We start from the raw sequence: 14,582 nt of genomic DNA on the forward strand, positions 1-14,582 counted from the left end.
AATCCCAGAAAAGACACAGCTTCTTTAAAGACTTGCAAAAAAAAAAAATGCTATGTTCAAGTTTCTGAATATTTTGTACCATTTAAAAAAAAATCAAATCTGAGATACTGCGTAGCACCAGATGCTATATTTCATTTCCAGGAAGTTATTTATACATGTGACTTTTAGCCATTCTTCTGTAGACTGGAAAGCCAAAGACAGCCTTGTCCATTTTCCCCACTTGATCAACTTTGTTTATGCATGGGAATGTGCAGCCATCAATCCACCACTCAATGTCACACTGAACTCTTAAAACCCAAATGATTACCTATCTCTGATATACATTGACATTTTTCCAGCCTGTTTTTTTTAAAATAATTAGTTAATTTTGGCATTTCCCATTTACAATGCATCCTAAAATGATGCACAATGAGTTATGCTATTGTTCCAAATATAGAGGACACACACAGGCACATAGAGACACAAATTTGGCTTGTCTTTTCAGCCCTTTAAAGGACTCTTCCGCTATATGGCACCTGTTGTTTTAGAAAGACTTTTGACCGTGTAAATGGAATACCGCCTTGGTAATGGTTAGTATTTCTCCCGTTACACACAGAATCCTGGATAAGGTAAGGCTGCATCATTTCTGTCAGTCAGTGATGTAAAACATAAATAACACCCGGTTCTTGCATCCCAGCTGGAGGAAAAAGGTCTGATCATCAAACACATTCTGATATTTCACAGATTTCTACCAGATTTACCACAAACATAAGTGCCCAAGCTTCTAAGGCAGAGTCCCCAACCTGTTGGGCACCAGGGACTGGTTACGTGGAGAGAGGCTTTTCCACGGACCGGAGAGGGCATGATTTTGTATGCTGCCTGCATCTCCCAGATGGGGCTTTGCTTGTTTGTGCGGACCCATTGCTGGCATGCCACGGCCCGGTACCGGTCCACGGACTAGGGGTTGGGGACCTTTGTTCTAAGGAAAAGGTTAATTTGTAAGTGACTTTTGACTTGAGATTATTTGCTACTGTTCTGGAATTCAATACCTGATGTTCCCCCAATATCCATGGCTTTAAGATTCCGAGCTTTGATAATATTCACAGTAATGGAGTTAGCAGAAGGATTGTAGCAAAGGGACAGAAGTAGTTCTCCTCGGCTTCCCTGGAAAAATGAACAGAGATGAGAAAATTTTGTCTAATGTTTGACATCACTGATGCCCCTCCTAAAGGTTCACTATGCTTGGAACTGAAGTCTTCTGAACATGCCTCTGGATTTGGTCTGTTCATTCTATACAGAAGACAGCCCCCATCTTAAATTAGGGAGTACATAACTTTCATCAGATCAACAGCCACAGCATGCTGTGTGGCCTAATGAAAATTGCACTCCTACAGGAAACAAAACAAGGGTTGAAGGGTTGAAACAAGTGTTCTGAGTACAGGTAGTCCTTGACTTATGACCATAATGGAGTCTGCCCATAACTGTAAATTGTGACAGTCATAAAGCAGGTTACCCACATGGCCAACCCGATTTTACTAACCTTTTGGTGGTGATTTTGCAACCACTAAGCAAATACTGGGATCGTTAAGCGAATGCTGTGATCGTTAAGCAAAACCATTTGATTGGTTTTGTGGAAATCTGGAAGTAAATACCAGTTTTTGGCAAAAATGTAGTCACATGACTACGGGAGATTGCAAGTGGTCGTAAATGTGGTCCAGTTGCTGAGTGCACAGAATGGGGGGTGGGGGACACTGGAATTTCAGAACTGGATTGTAAATACCCCTGGGGAGGTCTGACGTAACTTCAAATGGTTGTTAAGTGACTATCTATATATTGGTGATTATCTCTATCTGCTAGTCTTAAGGCACTCTTTTCTCCCTTTAGCTCTTCTGCAGTGCAGAAATTGGACCAAAGGCACTTATAAAAGAATCTACAGGGGCACAAAAAGATGTTGGTAAGATGTTTGCAGCTTTTGAGCTGCTATTTTTGTACCTTTGTGCTAACTGGTAAAAATATTGGCTGAAATAATTATTTGTATTCATGTTAATCAAGGACAACAATACTTATGGCTGGTAGCCGTGTTCTGGAGTGCCAGTTTGGATTACAACAGGTTAGTATAAATAAGCATGGGAATTCAAAAAGGAGGCAAGACTAATAATTTTGCTTTTGGATTGAGTAAGTTGGAAAAAAGGACTGCTTTTTAAGAACATTTGTTATAGTCTTTTTTTTATAGTAAAGGAATGCCTTCTCTATCACATATAGTTGCTTGATTGTAGCAATACCATTCAGTAAGAAAGATTCCCCTTGTTACGATTGTGATGCCGATATGCAAGCTATTAAACATATTGTAACAGATTGCCCATGACGTGCATTCTCTGGTTCCCTAGATCTGCGTGAACCAACTCCAGAGGCGATTACCTGGATAGCTGAATTGGACATCCAGTTATGAAGCCACTGTCGTACCCCGCTGTAGAAATTTTACTTATAATTATGTGGACCGTGTATATATGTTTACTTCCGTTTTGTCATATTCTCATCATAGACTAAATAATAATAATAATAATATTTCAGTGAATATAACAAGCAAACTTCATATACTGTGTTTTGTGCTGCTGACAAATAATCAGTATATTTAGAAGCATTACAGGTGGGTGTTAGGGTTAGTGGCTTCTCTCACTCACTGTATCAGCCTTACATGGTATCTACCACCATACCTGACATCTTGCCGGTATTAAGGTTTTATGCCCTTATATGGCATTATAAAAAGAAGCAGGAAGGATCTCATGAACAGTACTTCAGAAGCTTGATATCCTCTTGCCATGCTAGGGGAAAGTGTGCAAAGTTGCAAAGCAAAACTAGTATCTTACACTCCCATCACTGCAGGGCTTTAGATCTTTCCAGAAAGTCTGCATCTGAGTCAAGTCCAATTTGTTGAGAGGAATGGAAACTTCTCCAATTGGATCATTACGACTAAACCGATCATAATCCAAGACCTGTAGATACAGCACCCGCTGAACCACTTTCTCATATGGGAAACCTGATGAAAGCAAAGAAGCAGATGAGAAAGAGACAGAGAGAAATAAAGAAAACAAGAGATGAAATATAGTTAAGCAGAGTAACAAGAATTTGAAATGTAAAAACGGCTTCATCTGAAGACAGTCATTCCCTTGTATGTAGTGGTCTTTTCCATAGTAATGTACCGAACCAAATAAGGATAACGGCAACTATACTTACAGATAATCTTGTAGCTCTGGATAACTTTTTAGTAGCTTTGGATAACTTTTTAGTCGTCTAGACTTTTTTTTGTCCTGTGCCTTCAAGTCTGTCTTGTCTCTGGAGTATGCAATTTTCTTGGCAACAGTTCTGGAAATGGTTTACCCTTGCCTTTTTCTTAGGGCTGAGAGACAGTGACTTTCCCAAGGTCACCTAGCTGGCTTTGTGCCTAAGGCAGGACTAGAATGCCTATCTCTAGATGGCTATCTTAACCACCACACCAAATTGGCTTTCGTCTTCTAGATTAACGAGTAATAATAAAGTTTTATTAATTCAACTTGATGCTTCAGGGAACTGATTGGCTGTTCTAAGAGCTAGGACAAATCCTGGCCTTCATCCATAATTTGCCCTTAGATTACTAGTAAAGAATTTGGTTCTTTCTATGTTTCCCTGGAGAATGGTACTAAATGTAATGGAATAAGGGCACGATCTAACTTGGCAGAAGGCAAGACAATTGGATAAAGTAAAGGAGACATAAGGTAACACAAATTGACCAGATGAAATAGGTGGACCATGGTATGACTTGAGAGAATGTGATAGATCAATGATTTAGGGCCGTATTCCTCAACTTGACATCCTTCAGTACATTGGACTTCGATTCCCGTAATACTCAGATGCTATTATATGTACAACAATTGCATGCTTATGCCCTCAGTACATGCACATTTCCATATTTAAAATATTAAAGAAGCTTTTTTTATTTCAGCCTTTAGTAGGAGTGGTCAATAGCAATGCTTTTTTGTTGTGATGTAAAAAAACTGTTGTCATGAACCACCACGTCAATGCTGCATTCTTTACAGCTATAGGGCACAAAAATGGTATCCCTATTGTGTTGGGAGAATGAGAATAATCTCACACAGAATCTCCCTACTGGTATTTGCATTACTTTAAACTCAGATCTGGAGCTTCATGCTCCCTCAGCTTCACCTGTTTGGTAGCTGAGATAATGTCCAGTTCAACAATCATGTGCTTGAAGTAATAAAAAAGCAGGCTTTTATTTTACCTCAATGAACTCTGAACAGTTTATGAACAGTCTGTTTTTTTCACAGGCGTGAAGACTTACCTTATCTTGTCTCCTGGCCTCTGGGTTTCAGCTAATGCAATTCTGTTCATGGGCTCTTAAAAGGGGAGGGTAGCTTGATTGTTTCACAAGCCTTCTTTCACAACAACTACTCAAGAGTTTTTTTTTCTCCATTCAGCTAGTCAAATACACATTATCATGATGATTGTATTTTAAAATATTGACGGCATTTATTTAAGCTGTACAGTATTTGAATTACTTGCTAATCCTTGAAAATATACCCAAGTACATAGTAGGCAAGGCAAAGGGAGCTACAGTGAACTCTAATTTTTGTTGCTCTAAAACCGTCTCTTCCACCCAGTCATCTGCTCACCAAAAATCTTCAGTATTTTGTCGTGATGCCAACTTATAGGCATTGTTTAGAATGTACCAGTTCCCCCCTCCACTAGAACAACATTCAGCTATTGTTATAATGCTACTTGGAAGAGCACCTGATTGAAAAATTGCTTGCATGCTATTTTTTCACCATCAATGGTAGTCATAGGCTTTTAATAGCAACAAAGAAAAGAGAGTTTGGCAGCACTACAGCTCCTCCTTTCACTAACTGTTATAACATTTTTGTAAATGGCAGACAACACACCCAATGTGTTCCAGAAATGAAGTTGGAAATTGGGACTAGAAATGCAATTTTGGAATTTACTACCAAGAGATGCGAATCCTGGTTACCAGCAGTGGTTGTCTTCAAAAAAGTGTTGGACCAATTCAGGGAAGTTATGGGATCAAGGGCTGTTAGTTTTGACGGTAATAGGACTGTCTCTAAAGACCTTCTGCTGGGAGACTAGTGGGCTTCCTTTGGTGATTGGTTGATCACATTGAGAATGGACTGCTGGAAAAGATGGGCCAGTGGTCTGATCCACCATGGCAATGCTTATGTTTTTCTTTTCTTCAGTGAACATATTCATTTAGTGAGAGTTTTTAACTCTCCCATGCTAGAATATTAGTAGAGATAAAAGGAGGTGGATTGTGGTGTGGTCATTAGGAGAAACCTTGGGTGTGTGAACTCTAAAGCCTTCAAACATGTTTGTGTTCTTCACAAATAGTTACACTAGCCTGGTGAAAAAAGGCAAGGAGGGTGATGAACACTGTCCACCCTTTCTTTCTGTCCCATCTGGAGAAGAGTGGCACCTCCCCAAAATGTTAAAATGTTCAACTTTGAAACATTCCTTCTAGGACAAAAGGATTGCCACAGTTAATCAGTCCTCCTCTGACCACACCGTCTTTTTCTATTCACAAACAAGTTTCCTGCCTGTCAGCAGTTTTCTTTCAACTATGTTGCTTGTCTTTAAGTTTGGGAAATGAAGACCACTACCCTGCTTGAGAGGCTGAAAACCTAACTATGAGGCAGATTTATTTAGCAAAGCCTTGACTTCAGTAATCAGAATCTTAGACCTTCTTACCTACCTTCAAAAAGAAAGGTCTCATTCCAATGTGGATTTAAGTTCTTCCTTTTCACCTTTGTCTCCAGTTTATGCTTTTTATCTGGCAGGAGATAAATTTTGACAAAAGGGTCACTTGTGCCACTGAAATCCTTGGCTGGCAGCTCCTGAGCTTTCAGTATTTTGACAGTGAGAGTCGATTCCTGGAAATTATAGCCAACACTAAATTGGATGCGGCCCAGATTCTCTCGGCTGGAGCTGTCATGTCCCTCATCATCCTCAGATCCAGGGGAAAGCTATAGTGCAAGAGAACAGGAGAAAGACATAGCTGTGAGGGTCTGGTATGCGATGTTTATCTTCTGTATCCAATTAAGTTTTAACACCAGAACCCTCAGAGGTATTTGCTCTGCTAGCTAATAGAGATCTACTGTAGATTAAACATGAGCAATTGATAAGAACATATTTCTCATGGTTTATTACCTTTAATAAGGTAATGATAATGTTATGCTTTATATTTTATTACTCCAAAAGAACATTTTCTTTTACAGTCAGCTTCATCCTAGCTCTCTCACAGTCAATGACTCTGAAAAAGAGAAGAAATTCCTGCAGCTCTTTGATTCTGAGAGTTTGAGACATTTCCAAGCTGTCTGATGTCCTTAGGTGAGAAACAACACTAAAAAAAAAACCCCGTCCAAGTATAAGCAGTGTTGAAAGGAAAGAGCACTGGGAAATAAATACAGAAAGGAGATACTGTTAACATAAGCTCTATTTAATCACAGACCTAACTGGGAGTAAGCCTCGGGGATAGGAAATATTCTATTAAGAACAGTGTAACTTGGGTACTCATTAGTAAGGTGTGAAGTTGAAAAGCTCAAAAAGACTTTGTCCCACTGTCAGCAGCTACTGTTCCAGCCTCCTTGTGAAGTGACTCACTTTTCACCTCCCGTATCATTCATGACTTCACTATAAGCCCCAGAGGTTGGATCAAGAACAGGAAGGGCTCTCCATTTACCTACAGTATTTTCAGTTTGATTTTATTTTATTTATTTGCAGTCTGCAATTTCCCATGGTGCATGAATTGTCAAAAAAATAATAAATAAATAAATTGTGTAGCACAACTATCTCTCATAACACACAAACAGATGGTGGTGCTGTTTCTCCTGCTTATTATTCACTGGTGCAGACAAATAATTTTAGAACTTGGACTTAAAAGGTTTTAGCTGTCCATTGTGCATTAGTTTCAATGACTCAACGAGCTAAGATTATCTTTTCCCTACCTGTTGAGATTTCCATGTTTTGCAACTGTTTTTACATTCTCTATAATTAAAATATCAGTAAATAAAAATATAAACCCACTGATGAATCCTGATCAGAGGAAATGTTCTGAAGATGTGCCTGGAATTAAGAAGAAACTTCTTAACAGTGAGGACAATTAACTATTGGAAACGCTTGCCTTCAGAAGCTGTGGGTGCTTCATCACTGGATATTTTTAAGAAGAGACTGGACAGTCCCTTGTCTGAAATGGTATAGGATCTCTTGCTTGAGCAGTGGGTTGAACTAGAAGATCTCCAAGGTCCCCTCCAGCTCTATTCTGATTGACTGATTGATTGAAATTCATGTATCAGAGATACAATAGCATTTGCTTCAGCTGCTCTGATTCTAAAAACAGTTAGTTTGCAGTAAGTACTATTTTTTTTGCAGATGGTATCCTCTGTTTAAGTGAAAATAGAAAAAAATAAGATGTACATGCTCAGCTGCAAGCACCTAAACTACAACTTTATTTTTTTTAAAAGGGGGGGAATTAAAGGAAGATATGAAAAGGGACATGAACAATATGTGTCTGTCAACCAGAATATTGTTGCTGGCTCTGTTTACTCATACTACTACAAGTCTTAAGACTTTCAAATCTCTTCTTACCTTCAAGGCTGCTGACTCTGCTCTTGAAAGGCCCGTGTTTCAATTCTTTAGTAATTCTGTTCAACTCAACCCATCTTTCCTATCCCTGCTCATATGTTTTCTGTGTTATCGCTAATGTTAATTAAGACATTTTTAGTATTTAATTTTTCCTTTATATTCAGGCCTCAAGTAATTTTCTGCACTAAGGAAATATTCCCATTTTGGTCTTGTGGAAGAACTTTTCTGTCCAAGACAGAATAACTCAAATTGTATGGGTAAAGGTAGTTTGTAAAGGATTACTACAAATAAAACTACCGCACTGCTGAAATTGATTCCACAAAATAAGAGTAGACAATGTACTGGATACACCCCTTGACTAATCTGCAACAGCTGTAGCACTGTGGTCAATTTTCACTCAGTATTCTAACTTATATATCACCCATAAAATATTCTATAATTTTCCTTATACAGTACCGATTTCTATATTCCATTCATCCTCACTTTTTATAATAGTGTTTAAATTAATTGTGTGTTAATTTAATTACACACATTCTAATTTAGCATCACACTTGTCCTTCTAGGGAAGCCAAGGAAAGAGGTAAGGTGGCTTTAAACCTCTAGAAATTGTTTAGCAACATTCCACCCTTCTTCTTTTAATTTCAGGGAAGCATTAGGGAGACAGACAGTTGGGTGTTATAGTTTAGGCATCAGGCTAAAAACTGGCAGAGCTTGAGTGCTAGTTCTGCCTTAGACATGAAGCCAGCTGGGAGACCTTAGGCTAGTCACCCTCTCTCAGCTTTAGGAAGCAGGCAAGGGCAAAGCATTTCCTAAAAACCTTTTAAAGAAAACTACAGGGATATGTCCAGGCAGTTATCAAGAGTCCACATTGAACTGAAGGTAAAAAAAACAAGGAAGAGGGAAGGAATTTGGAGAGATGTAAAAAAAAGAAATCCATGCTTCTTTTTTTTCCTGGAGTTATTTATCACTACATACATAAACAGATACTTAAGTGGGAGCAGATAAAATACTCTTTTTAAAAGTCACTGGATTCTAACTGCACCTTCCCCCCAAATAAAGGCATTTATGTTATACAGCTGTACACTTGCATGCTGGTCCCAAGCTTGGATAAATGGGCAGGATTGAGAAAGACCTGCAACTTAATTTGCAAAAAAAAACTTTGCCAAGAAACATTTATGGAAAAACTCTCAAATGAATCAGATATGGTAAAATCCTTAGGCCAGAAGGTACCCAACAAGTATTGGGAAAGAGCAAGGGCCCACAGTAAGTGGTCGAGGTGTGAATGATATGCCTCAACCAAATCTAGCAAGGAATCCCAGCTGCTGATGCAGCCCCTGGTGAAAACAAGAAAGCAAATCCAGAAAGCAACATGGAATGTCCAAGGAATGAGGCAGCATAAATTGGATATACTATAATCAAACAGGAGATAGCCAGGTTGAAAATCAACCTTCTTGGCATCAGTGAGCTACAATGAATAGACAATGGTTATTTCCAGTTTGATGAATTCACTATCTATTACTTGGGACGTTATACCAGGACAATGAATGGAGTGGTATTTATCACAAGCAAGGAACTTATCCAAACAGTTAAATCATAACCATTCAAATTATGTCGAGCCCCTCAAAATCACAATTGTCCAAGCCTAGGTACCAACAACTGATGCAATGGAACTTGAAATACAAAATTTCTATGCCACTTTTGAAAAAAAGGAACAAGTATCCCCAAAAGTCATTGTTTATATACTGGATGATTTTAATCCAAACGTTGTCAGCCAAGCAGAAACAGCCATGATGGGCAGTTTTGGACTTGGGGACAGGAATGATGCAAGAAATCATTTGATTCAATTTTGCAAAGGGGTTTGATTTCAAATCACGGATACCTGGTCCAAACAGCACAAGCATGCTTATACACTTGGACATTAATTAATCTGGGGATAATCTGAGAGCATTCACCTTTCCCCCAAAGAGTAAGGTTTAATGACTCCCATTTATTGATATTTGAAGAAACCTCTCTCTGTGTTTTATCTTGCACGTTGATAACTGATTTATATCCTTTGGTATATACATTCAATGGAATACATGGATGACCTTGAGGAAAGAGGGGAAGAGATGCTGCCTAGGAAACCATCAGACAAGAGAAGCAGGAACAGCTAATGGCTTAAAAGTCAGAGAAAGAAACTTAGGAAAGAACCACCCAGTTAAAAATGGTGGCAGGAAGTTTGTACTTTCAGACTTGCAAGACTGTGTTAATGTATCCTAACAATTAAATATAATTAGTTCATCTAGCCCTGTTTACTGTCTAGTTTATCTGTGAGGGTTGACAATACGTACCTAAATATTTAATTGATCTGGTGCGGATATGGAATTTATATTCAAATGAATGAATAATCCAATTTTTACCTATTGGTATCAGTTCCAGTTCGAACCAGTGAATAAAGTATCATGCTATTTTGCTAAAGACATTTATATTTTGCATCAACAGTGGAATAGTAGTATAAAGTTTAGAAATAATCATAAGAATGTTCTCTGCAAATAAACTAATTTGTCTTCATATATTATTTTGTTTTTAACAAGCTATTGCCATGGCAGCTAAATCCCAGCGGTCAAGAGCTGATCTAATTTCAACTGCGTCACCATCTGCTGAGCCAGGAAAGATGGTAGAGGATGAGGAAGATTCTTCTACTGACGTTAAAAAGAGATCCAGGCTCAAGTACAAGTCTTGAAGCCAATCCAGCAAGATCTGGCTGAGCTTATGAGTGATTTAAAATGAAGGCAAGAAATAAAATGGTTAGATATGAAGATTGATTATAAACCCACAGTATCATAACTCAAGCCAGTCTTAATATATTGACTAAATGAATTACTTATTTAGAATCACAACTGCACAGGAAAAATTTGTGTGAGACCGGCATTGAAAATCCTCCAACTCAATCAAACCTGAATTATATGGAGCATTTTTTCAGAAAGCTCTTCTCTTTGGAAATGGCCTTTCTAGTCAAGATTGAACATGTGTTTAACATTCCTTTAACAAGACAGAAGATTGAAGCTACAGTACTTCAAATACTTTTCTTATGCAGTTCCTTCAGGTTACCACAAGAGATGAGATTTTATACATATTTTGCCAGGAATCAGTAAAATCTCCATTGACATGGGGTTCTAGCCAAAGTAACATATCAATCTATCCTGATTTTACCAAGGACTTTTCAGAGAAACTGAAGATTGTTTGTAAAAGTTCAAAGTCTTGCTAGAGTACCACAACTATAATAGTTCATGAGCTTTCCCACTCCATTCTGCATTAATAATCAATATCAGATTCACAGATTTGATAACACTGTGAATGCAGAGGCCTTTACCTTCTAGTTGAAATTGGCTGATGGATAAGTCTTATTGTGTTTCACTTTATAGAATTGCTAAGGGAGAATTGTGAGTTTGCCCAAGGAACAATGGGGGGGGGAGGAAACACTCATTTGAGAACTTTTAAAGTCCCCCCCCTACTCTTGTTAATTTGTTGATAATGAGTCTGGGCATATTGCCAACTTTAGTCTTTATCTCCATACTTAGCATCTGAGTTTAAATGATTGGTTTGCAAACTGTTCTGTATATTTATTTGTAATAAGAGAAGTCTTATAAGAAGAAGAATAAGAAGTCATGCATTTCTCTTTCTTTCTTTCTTTCTTTCTTTCTTTCTTTCTTTCTTTCTTTCTTTCTCTTTCTTTTTCTCTTTCTTTCTTTCTTTCTTTCTTTCTTTCCTTCCTTCCTTCCTTCCTTCCTTCCTTCCTTCCTTCCTTCCTTCCTTCTTAGGGTTCTTTTCATTTTTTTATAAGAATGTTACTTTTTAGCAATTCTATTTTCTTACACATAATCACATTTTGTCTTTTAAGTAAAGATTCTCTCGATATATAATACAATGCTATTTGAATAGTAATTTGAGTTCCCATGATTCTGTAAGCAATATTAGAAAATATGATAAATATTTTTAAAAGTCCATTTTAGAGATTTGTTATATGGTACAGGTTATAAAATAATCTGGTTTTGGGAAAATATTAATAAAGTGGGCCAAAAATAAAATTAATGGATGAAGTTAGTATTTTACATTATGGGCTATGGGAATCTAGGATAAAAAATGTAATTTTATCATATTTACAGTAATTTAAGCACAGGTATTGCTTATCTATAAAAGACTCATCTAATGGAACAGTATCTCTATTAATGAAGGATTGAGTGGGACAAGTTTATTTCACAGATACTTCGATGATAGCTAAAGATGTGGCTATTTTGGTTTGAACAGGAATTCCAGCTGATCTACAACATATTACTGATCTAAATGGGCCTTATTTAATTATATGTGCTAAAATAGCAGGGACTGTAATAGCTATGGTTAATGTTTATATAGCTAAGTTAGACTCTCCTGTTACATTTTATCAATGTTTTTGACACTTCAATGGGTGCATTTATGATTAAATGGTAACAGGAGGAGATTTTTAATGAAATATTGGCTCCTGAGCTGGATAGAAATACATGTACAAAACCCCCTCAGTCATTAGTAGGGAAACAATTAAGATCTATATGTAAGGTTTTGGTAGACCCTTGACATTTGAGATATCTAACTCAAAGAGAACACACATTTTATTCAAGTGGCAGCAGAATTTTTTAAAGTTTGATTATTTTTTTAAAATAACATTGACTTTCTATCATCAAATTTAAGAATGCAGTATTGATGTTTGTTATCTATCAGTCTATAGTGCAATTATTTTAAACTGTGTTTCAGAAACCAGTCAAGGTGTTGAGAAATAGTTATTTCAAGATTTCCTTATTGAATTATAAAGAATTTGTACAACAAATGCAGGTAGAGACATCAAAACAGTTTGATTTGAATTCAGAAATATCAAGTGCCCAATTTTTGAAAGGGAAGTATAAAAATTTTATATTCGTCAAATTATTGCTTATGCATCATGTAAAAATGAAATTAAAAATAAAAGGGAGAATAATTTGAAAGATGAATTAAACATTTATGGACACAGATGCCCATCTCCTTCTTGTACACAGAAATACAGAAGAAATATGAACTAAATACTATCATATTACTGAAGACAGATTTCATATAAACATGTTTATGACAGAGATATTAGGAGAATGGTGAAAGACCTAGCAAGATTTTGTCTCATCATTTCAAACAAAAGAGAGATAGGGCAATGATTCCAACTATTAGCACTGAAAGAAATGAAATATATAAAATTTAAAAAGATTTAAATTGTAAATTTCTAAAATTCTATTTAGAACTATATATCAAACTTTAAAATATATTGGATGAAGATATAGAGGCCTTTCTAAGCAATATACACTTACCGCACTTAGATGATATCTAAAACAATTTTTATTTCCCTCATTATCTTTAAACAAATAATTTTATGAATACCAAGTGGTAAAACACCAGGATTAGATGGATTCCCTATAGAGTGGTATAAAACATTTATAGATCTTTTGTTGCCAAATCTTGTCAATTTTATAATGAGATACTTGATAAGGAAATATTATCAGAGGCATTTATTCAGACTTATATTGCAATTATACCAAAATCAGGTAAAGATCATACTCATATGCTAATTATGATGCAATCTTACTGATTAACATTGATACAAAGTTCTTAACAGCAAATAAATTACAGCAAGAGTTACTATTCGTTATTAAAAATGATCAAGCAAAGTTTATCAAAACTAATCAAGCTGCATACAATATTTGGTTAGTTGTGACTTGAATAAAAATTGGCCAATTTGTAATCTTATCGTTGGGTACTACATCATTTAAAAAACCATGTCAATTTTTGAAACAGATTTAGAGTTATAATTGAAGGCTTCTTGGAAGTCCTATGAAGTCCTATGGGCTGGATTACATACAGTATATTGGCTAGAGGTTCCCTACACATGATGTACATGACAAACTCGCAGGGATGGAGCCTTGTTTAGGATTTACCCTTAATCAAATATAATAATAAGCTTAAAAGGTGTAATAACTTTTTAATATAGAGCAGCTATAATAAGGCTTCTCAGATATATATTTAAAAAATCCATATGATATATCAGTTATACATGAAATACATGGCATATATTTAAACTATAAATACTGGATGCTTTTAAAGAATGAACTGGAAGTAACTAAAACATTGTCCTGGACTGGATGCCTCTATTTGAATTATCCCAATTATTCCAGTCTAGATTCTGGAGTGGCATACAGGTTTTGAACAACTTCATATGAAACACAATGGCAGCTCTTCAGAAACATTGGAACTAGAGAAATTAAGTCATATTCTTGACAAAAGTTGTCTAGGGACATCAATGAAATTGTTGGTGACTCATGAAATCATTATCAATATGTTAGCATTTTTTCCACTAGCTCTTCATGAGTTGTCATATTGTTTCTGGGGTGGAGACATAGACAAACCCTTACACAAATAAGTAGCAGCACATATTTAGCACAATATATATACTGGGAAGATATGAGTCCATTTATATTATTTATATTATTTTTCTATATATCATTTGGGATGTAGAAGAGTTAGGTAGCGCGTATAAACTTTCTCTTACGGTTATGAATAAATAAAATGCAGCCAATGGTTGCAATAATATCCTCTGTTGGGTTCTTACATTTCATGCCTTCCCCTAAGAAGAAAATTCTTTTCATTTTTTAAAATGGTATCCACCATTTTAAGTGAAGCTATTCTAAGGATTTTTTTTTTGAATTCTCCAGAGACTTTTCTCCCTTCTCCCTCTTAGCGAACTTTTCTGCTATACATTTTTGCCAAATCTTGCTCCTAGGCTCTTTGAGTTATTTCTTTGTGCTTGCTCTAAATATAAATCTCATGAGGAGGTAACAGGACAGAGTTGAACTCTGACATGTCCCACTTAGTAGAAATGAAAAACAGTTTATCTTGGATTTTTGACCATGGCTTTGGTTTTGTCCAAG

At 36.4% G+C, this 14,582-nt stretch overlaps 1 protein-coding gene across 1 annotated transcript in view; it reads right to left on the minus strand.

Moving 5' to 3' along the window:
- The window catches only part of SYT7 (synaptotagmin 7), a 113,073-nt gene that overhangs the window by 8,777 nt on the left and 89,714 nt on the right, over window positions 1-14,582 (minus strand). Inside the window, exons 9-11 of the mRNA XM_015816466.1 lie at window positions 5,735-6,005; window positions 2,847-3,016; window positions 1,029-1,143 (exon numbers count right to left, since the gene is read on the minus strand). Coding sequence (XP_015671952.1) covers window positions 1,029-1,143; window positions 2,847-3,016; window positions 5,735-6,005 — 556 coding nt within the window. The remainder of the gene's footprint in view (window positions 1-1,028; window positions 1,144-2,846; window positions 3,017-5,734; window positions 6,006-14,582) is intronic.

The sequence above is a fragment of the Protobothrops mucrosquamatus genome, unplaced genomic scaffold (assembly GCF_001527695.2).
Source record: "Protobothrops mucrosquamatus isolate PMUCROS unplaced genomic scaffold, P.Mucros_1.0 scaffold_115, whole genome shotgun sequence".
Classification (NCBI taxonomy): Eukaryota; Metazoa; Chordata; class Lepidosauria; order Squamata; family Viperidae; genus Protobothrops; species Protobothrops mucrosquamatus.